This window comes from Cololabis saira, chromosome 19 (assembly GCF_033807715.1).
Source record: "Cololabis saira isolate AMF1-May2022 chromosome 19, fColSai1.1, whole genome shotgun sequence".
NCBI lineage: Eukaryota > Metazoa > Chordata > Actinopteri > Beloniformes > Belonidae > Cololabis > Cololabis saira.
Genome location: NC_084605.1, coordinates 8225877 through 8247150, shown reverse-complemented (window position 1 = coordinate 8247150; position 21274 = coordinate 8225877). Strand labels below are relative to the sequence as shown.

Below are 21274 nucleotides of genomic sequence, written 5' to 3'. Positions count from 1 at the left end.
GGCTCACACACCAGTTCCCACACTGGTGATACTGGGGGGTGTGAGAGAGGGAACGGGGCGATCAAGAGCACACACACCTGCTCTCTCTTTCTTTCTCTCTGGTTGGTCTGTTTGGTCTCCACCTCCTCTTCCACCTCCTCCCTCCTTCCATCTCGTCCTCACACACTCCGACACACACACTCACACACACACACTCTATCTCTCTCTCTTTCACGGTGACGCCCCGCCCCCCGCCGTGATGTCGTCAGCGGCTCGGAGGAAGACCCGTGGGGTTTTTGGTTTTTGGCGTCCAGTCCTGTGGGGCCGCAGGGCTGAGAGTTTCTCCTCCGCTCCTCATCCCTCCATCCAAGGCCCGCCTCTCTTCCTCTTCTCCTCCTCTCTTTGGGGAAAAGAAAAAAGACACTTTGCTCGCGCTCGATTCGCCGTCCGGACCCCGCTCTGTTTTTCTTCTCCTTTTCTCTGAGGATTTTATTTCTCTTTTTCCATTTTTTTTTCTTCCTCCTCCTCCTTCATTTCCGTCTCTGCGGGTTTGAAGATGTCGACTGTCGGGCGAGTTTTAAAAAAATCTCTGAACTAACTTGCACGCTGGGATTTTTTTTTCTGCGCTTCGTTCAGAGAAAAACCGACAAAAAGTTGTGCAGACATTTAAAAAGTCTTTAAAGTTTTGCTTTTGCTTTATTTCTTCATCCTCTTATTTTTCTGTCTCAGAGGTTTTCAGAAAATGCCAGAAGCGTGAGCGTTTCTCTCCGTCCTGTAGAGCCCCAGTTTTTTTTTTCCTGAACTTTGCCCTTCTTCTTCTTTTTGTTTTTCTTTTCCTTCTTTCTTTTTGCTTGAGTGGCCGGTGTTTCCGAGGCCCCGATGATGTTCGGGATCCAGGACAACTTGCCCCGGGGGGCCACGGCCAGCATGAAGGAGGAGCCGCTGGCGGTCCGCTCCTGGATGCACTCGGCCGGCGTGGTGGACGCCAACACGGCTGCTCAGAGGTAAATGTGCACGCTGCCCCGCGGGATTGTGGGAGCTGAAGTCCCACTGGGACTGAGACTCCACTCCAGCTGTCCGACAGCAAACAAAAAAAGATCCTTGTGTTGAAAAAAAATGAGATTTTTTAAATTTGCATTAAAAAATTGTTTTTTTTAAGCTGATTCTGAAGCTCAAACAGGCAAAAAGAATTTCTGACATTAAAGTAAAAAAGGAGAAACATAAATTAACTGCTTGATAAATGCAAAGCTAAGATTGAAACTCAGACTAAATGGTGTTTGTGTTTTTCCTGAAGTGTGTGAAGCTCTTTGGTCATTTTTGCGGCGATGGAGAGGAGCGTCGGGAATTCCAAAGAGGATGAAAACAGACAGACGCTGCTGTTTCTTCTATTATTCATGCTTTTTGCAGTTCCAGTCAGAAAAAATTAAAATCATCCATCAATTTAAAAGCCGTTTCACTGAAACTCCAGGGATTTCTGCGACTCCGTCTTTTCCGGCAGCATCAGATGAAGTTTTTTCACGGCGGCGACTGCAGCCGGGGCGCTCTCTCATTAACACGTCTGTGTCGCCGCGGCGACGGGCCGAGGCAGAGTCCCACCGACGGTTATCGCGCACGGGTGAAAGTGTGGCGCACACACACACACCTCTGCAGCTGCAGAGAAACTACAAAAAACACCAGTTTTATTTAAGGACAAATTCAGATTCTCACATAGTTAAATAAAATTAAATTTTACACAAACACTTTCCTCCAAATTGATAAAATCTCCCTGAAATTTAACATCAATGTTCTCCAAAAAATGGATGAATTCAGATTACTGTGACCTGGATGCTGAAGAGGAGCGAGTGTCCTGAAGAGAAAACACACTCTGCTGTGATTTAAAAAAAGAAAATCTTATACTAAAAAAACTTAAATCCTGATACACGAACAAACGTTTACAAATTATTTTTAAAATGGAAGAAATATTCATGTCCTCTCAAATGTACCTGCGAAACACTTCATTAATCCTCATTAATTCATGTTCGCCGGCAGACTTTCACTCAAGTTTTGATTTTCTGATAAATCTAAAAGGAAATCTGTGTTGCTCTGGGATTATCTGGGATGCTCTGTGTCATTCTCTGCAGCCGGGAGCAGATCTACTTTCACTCCACCGACACGAGCATGCCGGCAGTCGAGCGCGGCTCGCTGTCGGCCTCCTGACTCGTCTGACCTCGGATCAGTTCATACCCGACTTTTACGTGCAGAAACGACCAGCGTTGCTGCTCCTAAAACACCGTTCAGATCCGTGAGCGTCAGGTTTTATACACCCACCACTGTGTGTGTGTGTGTGTGTAACACCGTTTCACCACACACTTATAAAAGACTTTGAAGTCACACGTAAGACCATAAATTCGTTGGCGTCCGACGCTTCTGGTCAAATGTCCAGTCTTTGTCGTCTTCATACATTTACATACGTGCAGATATTCTCACATACATTCATACGTGCAGATATTCTCACATACATTCATACGTGCAGATATTCTCACATACATTCATACGTGCGCTCATGCGTGTGACCGTGAGACTTACATGTGCGTGTGTGATCAGAACTGCGTACGTTTCCAACCGTTCCCAGCAAGACCAAGCCCGTACATCAGCTGTGCCACATCACCACGGCGTCAAATACGCCTATATTCATGTTTAAAATGACTCGGCCATTTATTTCAGAAACATTTTTTAAGCAAAATGAAAATAAATAATAAAATATCTCCGTCAGAGTACAGGAGTACGAATGCCGACGGAGTCACGTCCGTCTTTCAGCTCCCGTCTTTTACACCTGCACATTTATGCTCATCAGTACGTTCATATTTACAGACATTCATACGGACACATGTGTGCTCATATTTTCGGCGCTACGTACTCACAATTACAGATTTTATTTGATTTTTTAGGTACTTCTGCTCTTATTTGTGCATGACCACAAATATCACATGTAATGCTATTTGTTGTCATATTTGCTCATAACTGTGCCATACATGAGGTCACGCATGAGGTCACGCATGAGGTCGTGCGTGAGGTCATATGTGATGTCATAAATGAGGTCACACACGTGCTCCGGCGTCCGGCCGGCTGTGAAACGCGGTTGTTGTTTTCTCGTCCCGGTTCCCGTCTCAGCTGCTCAGATCTTCCGGTGAAGGTCGGCCCGACACGTGCCGGCGTTTGTTCACACGCGTGTGTTTCTCTTGCAGCGGGGTGGGGTTAGCGCGAGCCCACTTTGAGAAGCAGCCCCCGTCCAACCTGAGGAAGTCCAACTTCTTCCACTTCGTGCTGGCGCTGTACGACCGGCAGGGCCAGCCGGTGGAGATCGAGCGCACCGCCTACGTCGACTTCGTAGAGAAGGACAAGGTGAGACGCTCGTTGGCGAGGAGGAACCAACCAAACACACCTGCTGGACGAAACCAACGCACCTGCAGGCAGGAAAAAAAACACACCTGGCATTTAAATACAGCCAAGAAAAAGAAAAAGAACTGATATTTACTGAAGTCTTTCTGTCAGAAACACTGATGCACAGTTGGGTCTAGAAGTATAAATCTGTTCAGTAAAACTCCAGAGACCTTCCAGATGTTCTGTTACTCCAAGATAAAAACTGTTAAAATAGATAAAAACTCACAAATTGCAATAAATAAATGAATAAAACTCTTTTTTTTTAGTTTAGAACTTGGCAAATAAAAAAAAATTCAACTAAAACATTGTAACTTAAAACTCTGAAATTGTAGTTTATAAACTTGTAAACTTGCTACAAAAATAATAAAAATATCCACTTTATAAATTTAAACATTTATAAAAAAATATATATACTTTGCAGAAATAACTTTATAAGCTCACAGATTTGATGATTTGATAGTAAAATATGATGTCATAAACCTGCAAATTTGAAGGGAATAAAAATCAGAAAAAAACTAAAATGGCATGAAGTTGCTTTTAAAAAAATCTAAAACTAATTAAAAAATTCTAAACCAGCAAATTTGCAAGGAACAGAATCTGGATTTGGAACTATAAATTCAAAAATGTGCAGGACAAACCTTGTGTGAAGAAACAAAAATAATTTCAAAGTAAATAAACCTGCAGATTTGAAAGAGAGAAAAAAAGTCAGACATTCTGATTATGATCCGTGAGAGAAAATTATGAAACTGTGAGTTTACTTTTTAAAAAATGTTCAAATTTCTGCACGCAACCCAGTATCAGCGATGGTTTTGACAGCTTGCAGCGACCGGAGAGTGAAACCTGCAGCTGTCAGGTGGTGGAAAACAAGCGCACCCCGGGGTGAGGACGGCCTCTAAGGTCCGTTTGTTTCTGTTTCAGGAGCCGAGCGGAGAGAAAACCAACAACGGGATTCACTACAAGCTGCAGCTGCTCTACAGCAACGGTGGGTTCGCTCGTTTTACTGCGCGGCGCAGCCGACGGGACCAGGTCACGTGACCAGGTCACATTACCAGAGGAGGAGTAACACACCTTTGGTTTGTGTGCAGGTGTGAGGACTGAGCAGGACCTCTTCGTGCGCCTCATCGACTCCATGACCAAACAGGTGAGCCCCATTATTCATTTTTATTATTCGTTACCAATTATTGATCATCTTTTGACTCAACTGCACTGTAAGAGAAACAACGGATCAATCACTGATCAGGATTGTATTGATGATTTGATGTGGCGGTTGGAGAGGTCAGCAGGAAGGTTGAACTGCAGGTCACCTGTCCAGTAGGAATGGGTGATATTTTACCGTTCACGATAAACCGTCAAAAAAATTCCCCACAGTAAGAATTTGTATCTCACGGTAAAAATGATAAATTCCTGTTGATGATGTTTTTGTGTAAAGCTGATTTATGGTTTATGTGTTAAATCCACGCACAACGTACGTGAAGGAAGGAAGGAAGGAAGGAAGGAAGGAAGGAAGGAAGGAAGGAAGGAAGGAAGGAAGGAAGGAAGGAAGGAAGGAAGGAAGGAATGAGCCAGAAAGAAAGAAAGAAAGAAAGAAATGAGCCTGAAAGAAAGAAAGAAAGAAAGAAAGAAAGAAAGAAAGAAAGAAAGAAAGAAAGAAAGAAAGAAAGAAAGAAAGAAAGAAAGATATGAGCCTGAAAGAAAGATTTTTTTCATTTTTTTCATTTTATTCTTTATTTCATTCAAAAAACAAAACAATTTAATACAAATACAAATACAAATGTTCCTAACTTATGAATGAAAAGGGAGCAGAAAGAAGAATCTTATCTGATCTGCCCCTTTCCAGAAAGAAAAGAAATGAGCCTGAAAGAAAGAAAGAAAGAAAGGAAGAAAGAAAGAAAGAAAGAAAGAAAGAAAGAAAGAAAGAAAGAAAGAAAGAAAGAAAGAAAGAAAGAAAGAAAGAAAGAAAGAAAGAAAGAAAGAAAGAAAGAAAGAAAGAAAGAAAGAAGAAAAAGGATAAATTCCCGTTGATGACGTTTTTGTGTAACAAACATGGCGGATCTGAGAGTGAGATAGATTTAGAGTTAAAAGATGGAGTTGAATTGTTTTTTTTTTTATCGTCATTTTTATCGTTATCGGGATAAATGCCAGAAATTATCGGGATAAATGTTTTAGTCCATACCGCCCAGCCCTACTGTCCAGGTGAACCCGCCCTTCACCTGAAGACAGGTGGGGGAGGCTCCGCCCCTTTGACCCTGATTGGCTGAACACGGTTGAAAGATGTGGAGGATGGAAACTGCCAATAGATCAATCAGGGACATTTACTTTTCAAAATAAGAGCGTGTTCTTCCTGACGCAGTTCCAGCTCCATTTTTACCTGCTTTCATCATTTTCCTCTCTTCTACCACCTTTTACCTCTTCCTCGGCTTCACCTCCTCTACTTTCTGCTTTACCCCCTCATCCACCACTTCCCTTTCTCCTTCTCCACCTTCTTTTTCACCACCTCTTCCTGCAACACCACTTCTTCTTTCTTACCTTTTCATCCATCTTTCTCACCTCCACCTTCTCCTCCTCTTCCTCTTTTGTCCCTGTGATGGACAGGCAGGGGCGGGGCTTCAGGGGGGGCTGGGAGGGGGCGGTCCTCCAACGGCCCGGGGCCCAACGGGGCCCCTGAGGCAGCAGGCCCCGCCTGCAAGATTTTTTTTTTTTTTTTGTGGCACATTAGTTATAAAGCGTTGTATAATATGTTGTGCTGAGATTTTCACACTCACAGTTAACATTAAAACAAAAATTGCAAGTGAATCTCCAAATGTATTTTAGATATCATCAACAGCCGTCTATCAACGTCATACGTTATCATGGATCACTGATGCACCGAAATGAAAATTTGTGGCCGAAACCGAAACCGAAAATAATAATAAACACTTGGCCGAATACCGAACAATACCGAACATGGTTCTTCAGCAGTTTTTCATTTATTTTGCCAATTTTTTCACCATTGCATAAATCAAATACATTTGATTTAGGCATGCTTTTCAAAGAAAAAAATCTTTTACAAAATTACAAGGTAGAAAATATTTATTGAACATAAAAAAATGAAAATTTTTTAATTTCCCAGCATTATGTTGTTTTGGTTCCACCTCCTGGTGAATGTGAACGATTTATGTTTGTGGTGCGCAACGTTACGGGACGGAGCGGCCAGTCTATTTCCTTATTTTACAACGCCGTTATTAATTGTTCGGTTTTTTTTCCCCACTTATTCCACCGAACACCAAAAGTGTTTTTTTGCCATTTTCGGCCAAACAATTTTGGTTACCGAACAATCGGTGCATCACTAATCACTTGTCAACAAAGCACAGTAATCCTACAGCCGATACATAAGCGGGAGTTATAAACACAAAAGTGGAGCGATAAAACGCAAAGAAAAAGAAAAAAGGGAGCAAGAAAAAGCCAAATTACCCAAGGTAGACGCATATTTTGTTGGCCCTAATTCTCCTCCTGTGGGAGATGAACCTGACGTTGTTAGCAGCGATTCATCCCAGGGCCCGGGCCGCCAAAAGCTGCATCATGTTCAGGTTTACAGGTAGCTACAGTTACAACAATCACAGACACACACTGTCAGCAAGAAAATGTGAGTTTGTGGTAAATTGCGGCCAAGGGCCCGGTCATATGCCCCGCCCCCCGGCCCGGCTCTGATATGTTCCGCTACTGTAGACAGGACATCCTCTCCTCCTTCTTCCCCCCTTCCCCCCCTCGTCCTCTGTCCTTTTCTACCTCCTCTTCATCCCCGTTCTCCTCCAGCTGCAGGAGGGTTGCATGCATAGATGCATACGCGTGCGCGCCTCCTGCTGATGGAGGGATCAGGGAGCTTCCGTCTCACACACGTGCGTTGGCGCGGTCCCGCTCACACGCGCCTGTGAACTTGCGGCTCTGTGCTGGAACTGAAAAGTCAAATGTCTGAAGCAGCACAAACATCAATTTGTGGCCGCTGCGGGGGGTCTGTTCCACCTGCGGAGACGTGTCGCGACCCGCAGGAGCTCAGACAAACAAGCGCGCGTCACGTGACTGGTCTGAGACCAGGCGCGCCCACGTGCCGCAGGTCCTCGTTAGTCCCCTGATGGTCCGGACTCTGGATCATCTGGATCTGCATCTGCAGCAGGAGGTTTCCATTCAAGCTTTTCAAGCTTTTTGTTAATCTTTTTACAAAATTAATTTTTAATTTGGAAAACTGCAGTGGAGGTCAAACCTTGAAGAAGCTGCGACATGTGAATCTGATGCACTTTAAAAACACAACAGCCTACAATCGTGAAGCTCAAGTTCAAATATAATAAACATAGCTAGAACTGAAATTTCACTGAGACAAAAAAATAAAGAATTCTGATTTTAAATCTGAAAATTTGCTGGGAAAAAGTTCCAAATTTGACTTTCGGTGTAAAGAATTTGTAAGACACAAGGTGGAATTTGGAGTTTTATAAACTTGCAAATAAAATAGAAGTTTATTGATTGCTAAATTGTAATTAGAAAAATTCTGATTTTGAAAATTTACAATTCACAGAAAAAGATAAAAAAAAAAACACAAGACAGAACATTCTGACTTCATGACCTTGCAGATAAAAAAAAAACAGTATGACTTTAAAAACTCAAAAACTGTGTGAGTTAGCAAAAAAGTCACTGAAAATTTGACTTTATGAATTCGCTAATTTGCAGGAAAACAGGTTGTGACTTAAATTTTCACTGCATAAACTTGTAAAAAATACTTAATAAATTCTGACTGCATATTTTAAAGTTGGAGCTCAAAGAATTCTGACTTTGCCACTTTGACTTGACAGATTTTTTTTTTTAAATTGAAATTTATAAAGTCATAAATAAAAAAAAAGACTAATAGACTTAGAAATTCTGACTTTGTACATTTTTTAATACGTTTTGATTTAGAAAAATGTGCAATTCTCATGAAAATGATTTTTAATAAGTCTGAATTTATGACCCTGTAGATAAAAAAAACAGATTTTATAGACTTACAAACTTGAAACAAAAGTTACCTTTATCCTGCTAAATCAGCAAAAAGTCACTTAAAATTAGACTTTTTTCACAAGTTTGCGATAGGAAACTCAGAAATTGTGATTTCGTAAACTGTTTGTATTAAAGGTGCATATCTCTAAACGTGATTATCTTAAATGAAGGCGTACCCGTCTCCTGAGGCCGACATTCTTCTTCTACTGATGTAGTGACGTCTGCCGTCTGCAGGCGGCGGCGCCGCCACCGGTGTCAGAGCTCACTCTGCTCCCAGCTGTGACACTAATGGAACTCAGCAGCCTTTAAGTCCGACGACTCATTCAATTAGCGGTAAAGAGCGTGCCGTCTGTGATCCGTTCTGTGTTGATGCGTTTGGTTCCGGCTCGTTCACGAGAGCGTCGGCAGCTTGTCCTCAAACACTCCCCTCACTCTAATCACCGATCATAGCGCTGAGCAGAGACACGTCTGTGTCGTCGGGATCCACTCACCTGTGTGTGTGTGTGTGTGTGTGTGTGTGTGTGTGTGTGTGTGTGTGTGTGTGTGTGTGTGTGTGTGTGTGTGTTTCAGGCCATCATCTACGAGGGTCAGGACAAGAACCCAGAGATGTGCCGAGTTCTCCTAACACACGAGATCATGTGCAGGTAAGATCACCTGAGCGTACCTGGAGTAAGCTGGTTCTGGTCCTAGTGTTTTGGTCCTGGTCCTGGTACTAGTGCTTGTCCCAGTCTTGGTCCTGGTTCTAGTCCGAGACCTGGTACTAGTGTTTTGGTCCTGGTACTAGGAATGGGCGATATTTTACCGTTCACGATATACCGTCAAAAAAATTCTCACGATAAGAATTTGTCATCTCACGATAAAAACGATAAATTCCCGTTGATGATGTTTTTGTATAAAGCTGATTTATGGTTCTATGTTAAATCCACGCACAACGTACGTGAAGGAAGGAAGGAAGGAAGGAAGGAAGGAAGGAAGGAAGGAAGGAAGGAAGGAAGGAAGGAAGGAAGGAAGGAAGGAAGGAAGGAAGGGAAGAAGGAAGGGAGAAAAGAGGAAGGGAAGAAGGAAGGAAGGAAGGAAGGAAGGAAAGAAAGAGGAAGGGAAGAAGGAAGGGAGAAAAGAGGAAGGGAAGAAGGAAGGAAGGAAGGAAGGAAGGAAGGAAGGAAGGAAGGAAGGAAGGAAGGAAGGAAGGAAGGAAGGAAGGAAAGAGGAAGGGAAGAAGGAAGGGAGAAAAGAGGAAGGGAAGAAGGAAGGAAGGAAGGAAGGAAGGAAGGAAAGAAAGAGGAAGGGAAGAAGGAAGGGAGAAAAGAGGAAGGGAAGAAGGAAGGAAGGAAGGAAGGAAGGAAGGAAGGAAGGAAGGAAGGAAGGAAAGAGGAAGGGAAGAAGGAAGGGAGAAAAGAGGAAGGGAAGAAGGAAGGAAGGAAGGAAGGGAGGAAGGAAGGAAGGAAGGAAGGAAGGAAGGAAGGAAGGAAGGAAGGAAGGAAGGAAGGAAGGAAGGAAAGAGGAAGGGAAGAAGGAAGGGAGAAAAGAGGAAGGGAAGAAGGAAGGAAGGAAGGAAGGAAGGAAGGAAGGAAGGAAGGAAGGAAGGAAGGAAGGAAGGAAGGAAGGAAGGAAGGAAGGAAGGAAGGAAGGAAGGAAGGAAGGAAGGAAGGAAGGATAAATTCCCGTTGATACGTTTTTGTGTAACAAACATGGCGGATCTGAGAGCGAGATATATTTATAGTTACAAAGGTGGAGTTGAATTGGTATTTTCTTTATCGTCATTTTTATCGTTATCGGGATAAATGCCAGAAATTATCGTGATACATTTTTTAGTCCATACCGCCCATCCCTACCTGGTACTAGTGTTTTGGTCCTGGTTCTAGTCCTGGTTCTTGTCCTACTAGTGGTCCCAGTCCTGGTCTTGGTACTACTGTTGGAACCTGTACATACTAGTGCTGGTCCTGGTTCTAGTCTGGGCCACGGTACTAGTGTTGGTCCTGGTTCTGGTACCTGTACTTGTACTTGCAGTTGCCCTTGTCTTTGTCTTTGTCCTACTACTGCTACTAGTCCTGGTCCTAGTACTAGTGTTGGTACTGGTCCTGGTCCTGGTTCTGGTTCTGGTACTTGTACTTGTACTTGTACTGGTCCTGGTTCCTTGTCCTACTACTGGTCCCAGTCCTGGTCCTGGTACTAGTGCTTTACTCCATTTACTCCAAGGTCACTCAGAACATGAGACTTCTGGACCCACGTCCTCTGGACACGTGAGACCAGTGTGGAGATGTTTGTTCTTAGGGCCAGTCCCAATACTCCCACTACCCCTACTTTTCAGCCCTACCCCTGAATTTTGTGCGTTCCCGTGAGGGTAGTGGTGTCCCAATTCCTCTTTTCACCTAGAGGGAGTGCAGAAAACGAGGGGTAGTGGTTATGAATTTGGCCCTACACAGCTAGGGATTTCGGATGCACCCTAGCTGACCGAGGGCTAGAAAAATTTCCCAGAATGCTTTTCATCGTCATTTGCGGACTGAATAAAAAAAAAAAACATGGCGGACATTTCTTATTTTTGAGTGAATAAAATCTATATTTTGAGTTAGTTTCTGCATAAAAATGCGTTTTGATTACATTTCTAGCGAGAAATATATATTTTACTTTCATAATATTCACTCAGTGAATGTATATAATCACTCACTTGCCCGTTGTTGCAAAGTCTTTTTCAAACCTCGCCAGAATAAAGACCGATTTATGGTTCCGCGTTATGCCAACGCAGAGCCTACGGCGTAGGTTATGCAGCGGCGCGCGCCGTACGCTGAACCCTACGCGTAGGCTCTGCGTCGATTTAACGCGGAACCATAAAACAGTTCCCGAGCCGGCAGGCAGTTTTGATCCCGAAATTTTCTGAGCAAATTTCTTAACAGGCATAGCTACAACTGTTAGATTTAATCTATTAAACCAACATTTATTTTCCTAAATGATTTATTTCAGCCAGCGGTAATTCTCCACAGAGCTGCAGGTTTCTCCCCGGGACGACGGCGCAGGTTGACCCGGCCATGAGCTGCTGCTGCTCCGAGCCGGCGGCTTCTCCGAAAACATCGGATCAAATTTCTTAACAGACGTTATTTGGATAAACTGAGCCCAGGTTGGGGATCTTAACGGTTACTTTTACGCCTGAAAAAATATGAAAACTTAATAAAGTGGCATATTAACAGCGCTACAGCTGAAATTAAAACAGCTTTTGGCTCTCGGCTTCCTGATATGGTGTGACGTATGTGCAAACATAACTACGCAGTCGCTTACGTACCCGAACGTAAACCACGCAGTGACGTAGCACGCAAAATTTAGGGGTGGTGCTGAAAAGTAGGGGTAGTGGGTGTATTGGGACAGGGCCCCGGGAAGATTTCAAGTGCTCTAAAATCTGTGGCTTCTTTTTTAGGGGTAGTGGTAGTGAGGGAGGGCTAATGGTAGAAAGTAGGGGGTGTATTGGGATTGGCCCTTAATGTCCAAAACCAAAACCAAACTCAGCATTTGAGCAGAAACACCTGTCAGGCACGGTGGTGGAGGGATGATGGTGTGGGCAAGCTAAGGCCCAGCTAAAACTGGATCATGTGACAGGAAATTATCCCAAACAGAGCAGCAAATCTACACCAGAAAAATGAAGAATGTAAAAATATAGTCAAGGTTTTTGGAATGACCTGGTCCAGACCTGAACCTGGTTAAGAGAGCTGTGGAGGCAATTCTCCAAAACCTTGTTGATCTGCTACAGGTGGATCCTGGGTGTTTTGCTTCAGTGTTGTTCAATTAACAATGGCACAAAGAAAAAAGAGATATGTTGTTGGTCTGAGGTTGTTGCCTAATGCGTGTGTGTATGTAAATGTGTGTGTGTGTGCATTAGCCGCTGCTGTGATAAGAAGAGCTGTGGAAACCGTAACGAGACGCCGTCAGACCCCGTCATCATCGACAGGTAAGACAAACACACACTCAAACACACACATATGCACACACTTTTAGTGGAATTCTGTTGATCTGTTGTTCTTAATCAAACACAACAATGAACAAATGAGTGAATGAGTGAAGGAATGAACTACAAAGACTACTATGCAGTCAAAATTCGGGTTAAGGTCAATATTCCGGTTACTGAAACATTCGGAAGAATCTACATGCGTGAGCAAACAGGGTTATTCCTGTATACATGGTAATTAACCATTTGGGATATCTCCATCAAACCAGCGACGCACGGAGAACATCATGACGCAATTCCCGTCATTTCCGCTTCTTCTTCCTGTATCCAATTCCAAAACAACAACATTGGCTCTGTAGTACAAAGGAGTAACCCAGGGGTCATATTCAGGTTTTTAGAAAACGGAATATGAGCAAATTCCGGTTATTCAAAGGGGTTATTGGTGTTGAAATGGCTGTGCGCAACCGGGTTATTGCTAATATTCCGGTTAGAAAAGGGTTATTGACTGCACGCAGTCAAACACTGAAAAAATATTCCTTGGAAGTTTTTACATCAGCTTGTTAAACATTTAGTTGGTGATGTGTTGTTGCTTTCATGAAACTAAAGGTGCGGGTATGCTTCTGCGTCACACACACGCAGAGCACACGGCGCACCCGTGACACCGTCACGAATCGTTCAGAGTTCTCCGTCTCTCCATTTGGTCGCGGTGCAGTACCCCCCGCGGCCACTAGTTAGCGATCTTTTTCTGAATGGTTTATCCGACTTTTTCCGGTCACAGTAAATCAAAGAAATAAGGACAACTATTGTGCAAAAAACAAAAACAAAAAAAATCACATATAAACGAAGAAAAAAGCCCTGGAAGTTCACTACTGATTCAAACCGGAAACCGGAAATGCTTCGCTTTCAAACAAACCAATCACAGCTCTCTCGGTCTGCGTGTGGTCGGCGTCTCCTCGACGCGTAGTTACAATTTTCGGGAGGTGCACATCACTGACGGCGCATGTGACGGCGTGTCCTCTGCGTGTACAAAAACCACACGCCGTAGGCACGGCGTCGTTTTGACGCAGAACCATAATTCAGGCTTAAATTTCCATCACAAACATTTAAAACGTCCTGCTGGTTTTAATTGAACATTTCTGTTCATTTCTGTATCAAACTTTAACCTGTTCAGCACTGCTAGTTTACCAGAATCTCACAAACTGTCTCTGGATATTTCTGTGATTCTATGGCTGTGATTCCTAGATTGTTGGTACGTTAATGAATGTTTCGTTGTGTTAGCAGGTAGGCTAACATCTGAGATCCAATTTGCTAAAGGCAGTAGTTTCCTGCTTTACTACATGTTTATAGTTTCAGATCTGTGGTAAACTTACTATTACTATTACTGCTAGTTTATCGCTAGTTTATCACTAGTTTAATGCTAGTTTAATGCTAGCGAAGCACTAGCTTATCAATAAGCTATCAATAACTAGTTTATCACTAGTCTAACGCTAGCTTATAGCTGGGTATAGTTTATTTCTAGTTTAACGTGAGTGAAGCACTGGCTCACCTCTACTTTATCGCTAGTGTATTGTGAGTTTATCACAAGTTTAACTCTAGTTTAGTGCTAGTTTAATGCTAGTGAAGCACAAACTAATCTCTACTTTCCCATACTTTAAAGTTAGTTAATTGCTAGTTAAACACTAGTTTATTGCTAGTTTAACGCTAGTGCAGCAATAGCTCATCATTAGTTTATTGCTAGTTTTACGCTACTGAAGTGCCAGCTCATTGCTAGTTTAAAGCTAGTTAAGCACTGGGTAATCACTAGTTTATTGCTAGTTTTTCACTAGTTTGATGCTATTTTATTGCTAGTTTTACGCTACTGAAGTGCCAGCTCATTGCTAGTTTAAAGCTAGTTAAGCAAACGGTAATCGCTAGTTTATTGCTAGTTTTTCACTAGTTTGATGCTATTTTATTGCTAGTTTAACGGTATTGAAGCACTAACTCGTATGTAGTTTTTCACTAGTTTAATGCTGGTTTAACAATAGCTTATCTCTGGTTCATCACTAGTTTAACACTAGTTTAATACTAGTTTAATGCTTGTTTACTTTATCTCTACCTTAACACTAGTTTATTGCTAGTTTAACGCTGGCGAACCACTTGCTCATCTATAGTTTAACACTAGTTTAAAACTAGTTTAACGCTAGTTTATTGCTAGTTTTTCACTAGTTTAATGCTATTTTATTGCTAGTTTAACTGTATTGAAGCACTAACTCGTTTGTAGTTTTTCACTAGTTTAATGCTAGTTTAACAATAGCTTATCGCTGGTTCATCACTAGTTTAACACTAGTTTAATACTAGTTTAATGCTTGTTTACTTTATCTCTACCTTAACACTAGTTTATTGCTAGTTTAACGCTGGCGAACCACTTGCTCATCTATAGTTTTTAGTTTATCACTAGATTAAAACTAGTTTAACGCTAGTTTATTGATAGTTTAACATTATTGAAGCACTAGCTTATCACCAGTTAATTGCTAGTTTACCACTAGTTTAACGTTAGTTTATTGCTAGTTTAACGCTGGTTAGAGCTCCGTTTCTCGCGGTAGTGTGATCTGCTGTTTATGTAGCAGGTTGAGTTTGTGCGAGAGCTGACACAAACGGTCGTGAAGATAGTATCGGGACCAGGAAGGCAGAGCGCAGTAAGATCATGTATTCAGGTTTGTTCTGGTAGGATTAACTAGGATCTGGATGGATTATCAAGCAAGACTGCTTGTAGCGTTTTGAGAAGTGCAGCTGCTCGGGTTTGGTTTGGTTTTGTAGAACTTAACCCATCTCTCTGACGTCATGAAGGACTCGTCGTTTCAGTCTGCAGGAGTCGTTCAGTTCTGACACCAGTGACGGTTCCTGGAGATACTGGTTGATCTGGTCTGAGCGAGCCCCCCCTCCTCTTCTTCTCATCTTTATTTTCCTCTTCCTCCTCCCTGCTGCGCTCCTCCCCCTCCTGCCCTCCTCTCTTCTGTCCCATGAGGAATCATACGCTTTCCTCTCCTCTTTTCACCTCCTCCTCCTCGTCTGCTCTCGGCTGACTCCTGAGCATTAATCTCGTTCTTCATCCCCCCTCCGCCTCTCTCTTCTCTGGGGCTGCGAGGGGGGAGGGAAGCTTGGAGAAGTGGACGGATGGATGGATGCGACTGCAGCAGCCTTTTGAAAGGAGAAGTGGTGATTTTTACAGCGGCTCTTTTTTTCTTTCCCTCTGCCTGCTGAAATGCATGATGGGAAGGTCTCCTGTGTTTTTCGGCGGCGTCCAGTGAACAGGAAACATGTCAGGGTCAGACTGCAGCTCCGAGCACAAACACTCCCAGAAAAGCTCCGATACAGCAGCGTTCACCGTTCAACTCCACTTTAATAAAACTGACATCAATGAGGACAATATCACGTTTACATTTGTCAGCCTCTTTACTTCTTCCTCATTGAGTCTTTACTCCTTATTTTAGAGTCAAATACAATAGTTTAAACTAGTGATGCACCGAAATGAAAATTTGTGGCCGAAACCGAAACCGAAAATAATAATAAACACTTGGCCGAATACCGAACAATACCGAACATGGTTCTTCAGCAGTTTTTCATTTATTTTGTCAATTTTTTCACCATTGCATAAATCAAATACATTTGATTTAGGCATGCTTTTAAAAGAAAAAATCTTTTACAAAATTACAAGGTAGAAAATATTTATTGAACATAAAAAAATTAAAAAAATTTAATTTCCCAGCATTATGTTGTTTTGGTTCCACCTCCTGGTGAATGTTAGGTAAAATTCTTATGGGGCTAGTTTTTGGTTGGCCAACGATTTATTACGGGAGCGGCCAGTTTATTAGGTAAAATTCCTGGCCAACGATTTATGTAGTGCGCAACGTTACGGGACGGAGCAGCCAGTCTATTTCCTTATTTTACAACGCCATTATTAATTGTTCGTTTTTTTTCCCCATTTATTCCACCGAACACCGAAAGTGTTTTTTTGCCATTTTCGGCCGAACTATTTCGGTTACCGAACAATCGGTGCATCACTAGTTTAAACCCCTTCTTTTATTACTGTCTATTGTGTGAAATCATGATAATCAATAGACTGTAGTAGGCCAACAATCTCCATTGTTTCGTGATTTATTTAACAAAAATTAAGCCAAAAAAGAAAGAAACTAACAAAAAAAACGTGTCTCACACTAACACAATGCCAACAGGGAAAGACATCAGGAATGATCTTTGAAAAGTAATTTAAAAGGATTATAAAACTATTACCAAACATGCAGGAGTTCAAAACCACAACGAGAAAGATTATTCACATGTGGAAATCACCTGAGACAGTTTGCCAGTCATCGCTAGCCTGGACAGATCTGGTCATTAGTGAAATTGGTCTGGTGCCCCTCCCATTCACATTAATTTACAATGAACCACTATGTGGCAGCGGTGGGCTTTAAATGCTGTGAATCCAAGAGTCACGAGGCAGCACAAACGAGAAGATAAGATAAGATAAGATAATCCTTTATTTTCTCCCTCAGTGGGGAAACTTAAGAAGCCTGCAGAACCAATATCAACATCTTGATTCAACAAGTTTTTACCTCGAAACCAACAACATTCATTCACCAGAGTTGCACTGCAGCCATTTAGATGTCTTGTGCTGAAACGAGTCTGATTGTAACTTTGCCAACTTCACCATTCTTTTCTCCGATTGGTTCGAGCTAGGGCTGTTCGATTTTGCCCAAAAATAAAATCTCGATTTTTTTCTCTCAAAATCCGATTTTCGATTACGATTACGATTATTTTGTGAATTGACAAAAGGCAAAGAAATGATTTCAAATATGCTGTTTTTTTATTGAACATTTGCCCCATTGGGCTTTAAGTGCAAACTTTGCTCTTATTAAACCAAAAATGAATGAATAAAGTGCAAAACTCTGTAAAATAAGTTGAAAAAAAGTTTTAAAAAATATAATAAAATATAAAGTTTTATCTCTGGAAAAAAAAATCAGCAAATCAGCACTTGCAAACATACAGTAAGTTATATTTCCAATTAAATAAAACAAGACATTTTCTAATTAAACTAAACTGGGTCTTTGCATTCTAAATAATAATGCAACCCATGAAGGAGGTAGAGGTGTGTAATGTCACTCATTACATTTGCTATTCACATTTGCAAGTTTTTTGCAAGGAACACGAGCCGGTCTACCGCATCTGGCTTGAGGGATGCCCGGTGGCATGTTACAACGCCCCCTCCTACACTAAAGAGCCTCTCTTTACCTGCACTTGTCGCAGGTATTGAGAGGTATTTCCATCAATCATTAATATGGTATCAATCATTAATATGTGTGCAGACAAGGTTAAAAAAAAAAGAAAAAAAAAAAAAAGTGAAAAATCGATTTTACGATTTTCACGTTTTAACATCGTTCTAATTACATAATCGCGATTACGATTTAAAATCGATTAATCGAACAGCCCTAGTTCGAGCCAAAAACTGCCTTTTGTTCCAGATTTGTAAATATGTTTATTTCTGCTGTAAAGTTGAACATTTTGACATGGAGAGCAACTCACTGTTGGAGCCACGTCCTGATGGTCAGTATAGGAACTTCAAGTCCGGTGCCAGAACCTAGTGGTCGTTAGAGGGACTGCAGGTTAGGATCCGGACTCTAGTGGTCGGTGGAGTGACAGCGGGTCCGGTTTCTGACCCTAGTGAGCAGTAGTGGAACTTCAGGTACGAAGTAGGAATGTTGGCGCTCTTTGACATCACACAGGGTTTTTCCAGGATGTTTTTTATAAATTCTGAGCTTGTATTTGTTGTTTTTGTCTAAAACTAAGAATCAATGCAATCAGATAATTTTCTTTTCCATTTTTACACAACTCGCTGAGCACTCACCTCGGAACTGCGTAGAGTCTGCCGTCGCGTCCTCTGAACGCTGTGTTCAGCAGTGAAACAGCAGCAGATGGAGCGTTCGGGGTCATACTTTTTTCCCAGGAAGAAAAATATGCAGCTACACTTCATCTCTCCATTGACTCTCATGCATTCATACATTTAACATTTAGCTATGCGGGGCCCCCTGGGGCCCCCAAACATTATTCTGCTGTCAGTCACCCTGAAACACGGCCAGTAATGAGATTCCTCCCAAAACCGACCTGCAGCATGAGAGGGAAATCACACCTACGCCCGCTAAATGATTGACAGCACGTCGTTCTCCCATAATCCCACGCTGCAGACACCAGAGACCCTCGCAGACAGGAGATTGTACCCCAGCAAAAAAATTCTCACATCAGGTATTCAGAGCCAGAGCGTGAAAAGATGAGAACCGGTCCCATCGCCGTCATCGTCTGCAGCTACAAACAGGTCGATGAAAAAAAAAACTGACGTGAGCTGAGAGGTTTTAAAGACAGAAGAGACGTTAAACTGACTGAAGATCATGGTGTTAAAACGTTCTCACAGTGTTCAGAGGATGATCATCCCGTCATCACCTGCCCTCCAAAGCTCCTGTCTGAACACAGAACAAAGAACCATCGCGATGGGGAGTCTCAAACTGCGGGGCAAGACCCTTAAATGCGCCGCAAAAGAAGGAAAGCTGATTCATTAAGGACCCCGGCGATGGCTGAGAATCAACAAAGATGAGAGCGGTTCTGGAAACCACAGCAGAGCATTGACTCAGCAGCTCCACCAAAAACTTCTGATGTCCAGAACCTACAGTATATCCTCAAAACAACCACAGACCATCAACCATCCACCACCGTGCTCGACAGTGGGTCTGAGGTGTTTGGTTCCCACCAAACATGGTTCTGGACAGAAGAGGTTTTCTCCATGAAGCCCGCTCTTCCTCCGGTGTTCCACCGATCTTCCAGCATCACTCCAGGAACATTGCTGAAATGTTCTGCAAAGTTCTAGCTAGGAATGGGCGATATTTTACCGTTCACGATAAACCGTCAAAAAAATTCCTCACGATAAGAATTTGTCATCTCGCGATAAAAACGATAAATTCCTGTTGATGATGTTTTTGTGTGAAGCGGATTTATGGAAGGAAGGAAGGAAGGAAGGAAGGAAGGAAGGAAGGAAGGAAGGAAGGAAGGAAGGAAGGAAGGAAGGAAGGAAGGAAGGAAGAAAACAAGGTAGGAAGAAAAGAGGAAGGGAAGAAGGAAGGAGAGAGCAGGAGGAAAGAAGGAAGGAAGGGAAAAAAGAAGGAAGGAAGGAAGGAAGGAAGGAAGGAAGGAAGGAAGGAAGGAAGGAAGGAAGGAAGGAAGGAAGGAAGGAAGGAAGGAAGGAAATGGGAGAAGGAAGAGAGAAAACAAGGAAAGGAGGAAGGAAGGGAGAAAAGAGGAAGGGAAGAAGGAAGGAGAGAGCAGGAGGAAAGAAGGAAGGAAGGGAAAAAAGAAGGAAGGAAGGAAGGAAGGAAGGAAGGAAGGAAGGAAGGAAGGAAGGAAGGGAAAAAAGAAGGAAGGAAGGAAGGAAGGGAAAAAAGAAGGAAGGAAGTAAGGAAGGAAGGAAGGAAGGAAGGAAGGAAGGAAGGAAGGAAGGAAGGAAGGAAGGAAGGAAGGAAGGAAGGAAGGAAGGAAGGAAGGAAGGAAATGAGCAAGAAAGAAAGAAAGAAAGAAAGAAAGAAAGAAAGAAAGAAAGAAAGAAAGAAAGAAAGAAAGAAAGAAAGAAAGAAAGAAAGAAAGAAAGAAAGAAAGAAAGAAGGATAAATTCCTGTTGATGAGGTTTTTGTGTAACAAACATGGCGGATCTGAGAGTGAGATAGATTTATAGTTACAAAGGTGGAGTTGAATTGGTATTTTTTTTATCGTCATTTTTATCGTTATCGGGATAAATGCCAGAAATTATCGTGATACATTTCTTAGTCCATAGCGCCCATCCCTAGTTCTAGCAGTGTACATGTGGTGTTTCCACACATTTCCAGAAACATTGAAACCGTGTCCCAACAACATTCCAGTAGTGTTCATGCCATGTTATGGCAATATTCCTCCGTTGTTTGTGTTCTTCCAAATGCCAGACGATAAAGCCCAGCACCATGTTTGGACTGGACTTTGATTTCCAGTTGGGCGGCACTAACAGACAAAGAAGGAAGTGTCTCTTGACGTCATTGGGTCGGCGTAGAACCAATCCAAAGAGAAAAGAAGCCAATGACCTTGGCAACCTTCTCGGTTGCTTCAAATCGTGGCTCTTGGACACCTCTGTATGACTTATGGCATAAACCCCATCCCCCCGTCCTAGTGATTAGTTTGGGATGTCCTATACTGGTGAAACGGAGAGCGTAGCTGTTCACGTGTCAGGTAGCGGGTTGTCAGGGGTGAGAAGTGACTTTAGTCGCTCTGATGGAGGAATAGAAGTGCTCCTTGCCTCTTTGGCCTCATGGACACCTTACCTTCTGCAACTCCTATGTCTCTGTCCATCCTCTCCTCCATGGACAGAATGATGAATGACTGACGAATGAGAGCGGGGGGAGTTGAGATGGAGGAGGATAATCCGTTTCCTCTAACTGGCGTTTAACAGGTGTCTCCTTCAGTCTGTGTGTGCTCAGGTATTGATCGTTGGTAAGCGTTGCCGGTAGCGACGCACCTCCTATTGATTAACGGAGTGTGTTACAGCACACACACCCTCACCGGTGGTATTTCGTTGGCACAGCTTCACATTGCGTCAGATGGCCTAATTACGACCCTCTGAGTGGCAGCTGTGAGTTTAATTGTTGTTATTTGTTGTTTTGAAATGCGTCCAAAACCAGCAATGTGCGCTGTTACCGTGGAGACTGTGTTTGACGCCCTCTGTCATTGGCTTTACCTTCAGAGTTGAAGATAACTGTTTTACACATCTCGTTGGCCCGTCTGCTGGTTGTCCGGCGTCCCAGCGCCTGCTGCTGGTTATCTCGTGTTTCGTCAACCAGCTGCTGGTCAACAGTCCTGGATTTCCAGGGGGGTTTGAATTACAGCCTGAAGACCATTGGAGAC

The 21274-nt window shown here is 42.7% G+C and overlaps 1 protein-coding gene across 5 annotated transcripts in view; it reads left to right on the top strand.

The window, feature by feature from the left end:
• Positions 1–292: 292 nt before the first annotated feature.
• Positions 293–21274, top strand: part of ebf3a (EBF transcription factor 3a) — a 67844-nt gene continuing 46862 nt past the window's right edge. For all 5 annotated transcript variants that reach the window (XM_061707997.1, XM_061707999.1, XM_061707995.1 and 2 more), the window contains exons 1-6: positions 293–983; positions 3204–3360; positions 4318–4381; positions 4485–4540; positions 8971–9044; positions 12266–12334. In XM_061707997.1, the coding sequence (XP_061563981.1) occupies positions 859–983; positions 3204–3360; positions 4318–4381; positions 4485–4540; positions 8971–9044; positions 12266–12334 (545 nt within the window). In that variant the 5' untranslated portion in view covers positions 293–858. The remainder of the gene's footprint in view (positions 984–3203; positions 3361–4317; positions 4382–4484; positions 4541–8970; positions 9045–12265; positions 12335–21274) is intronic.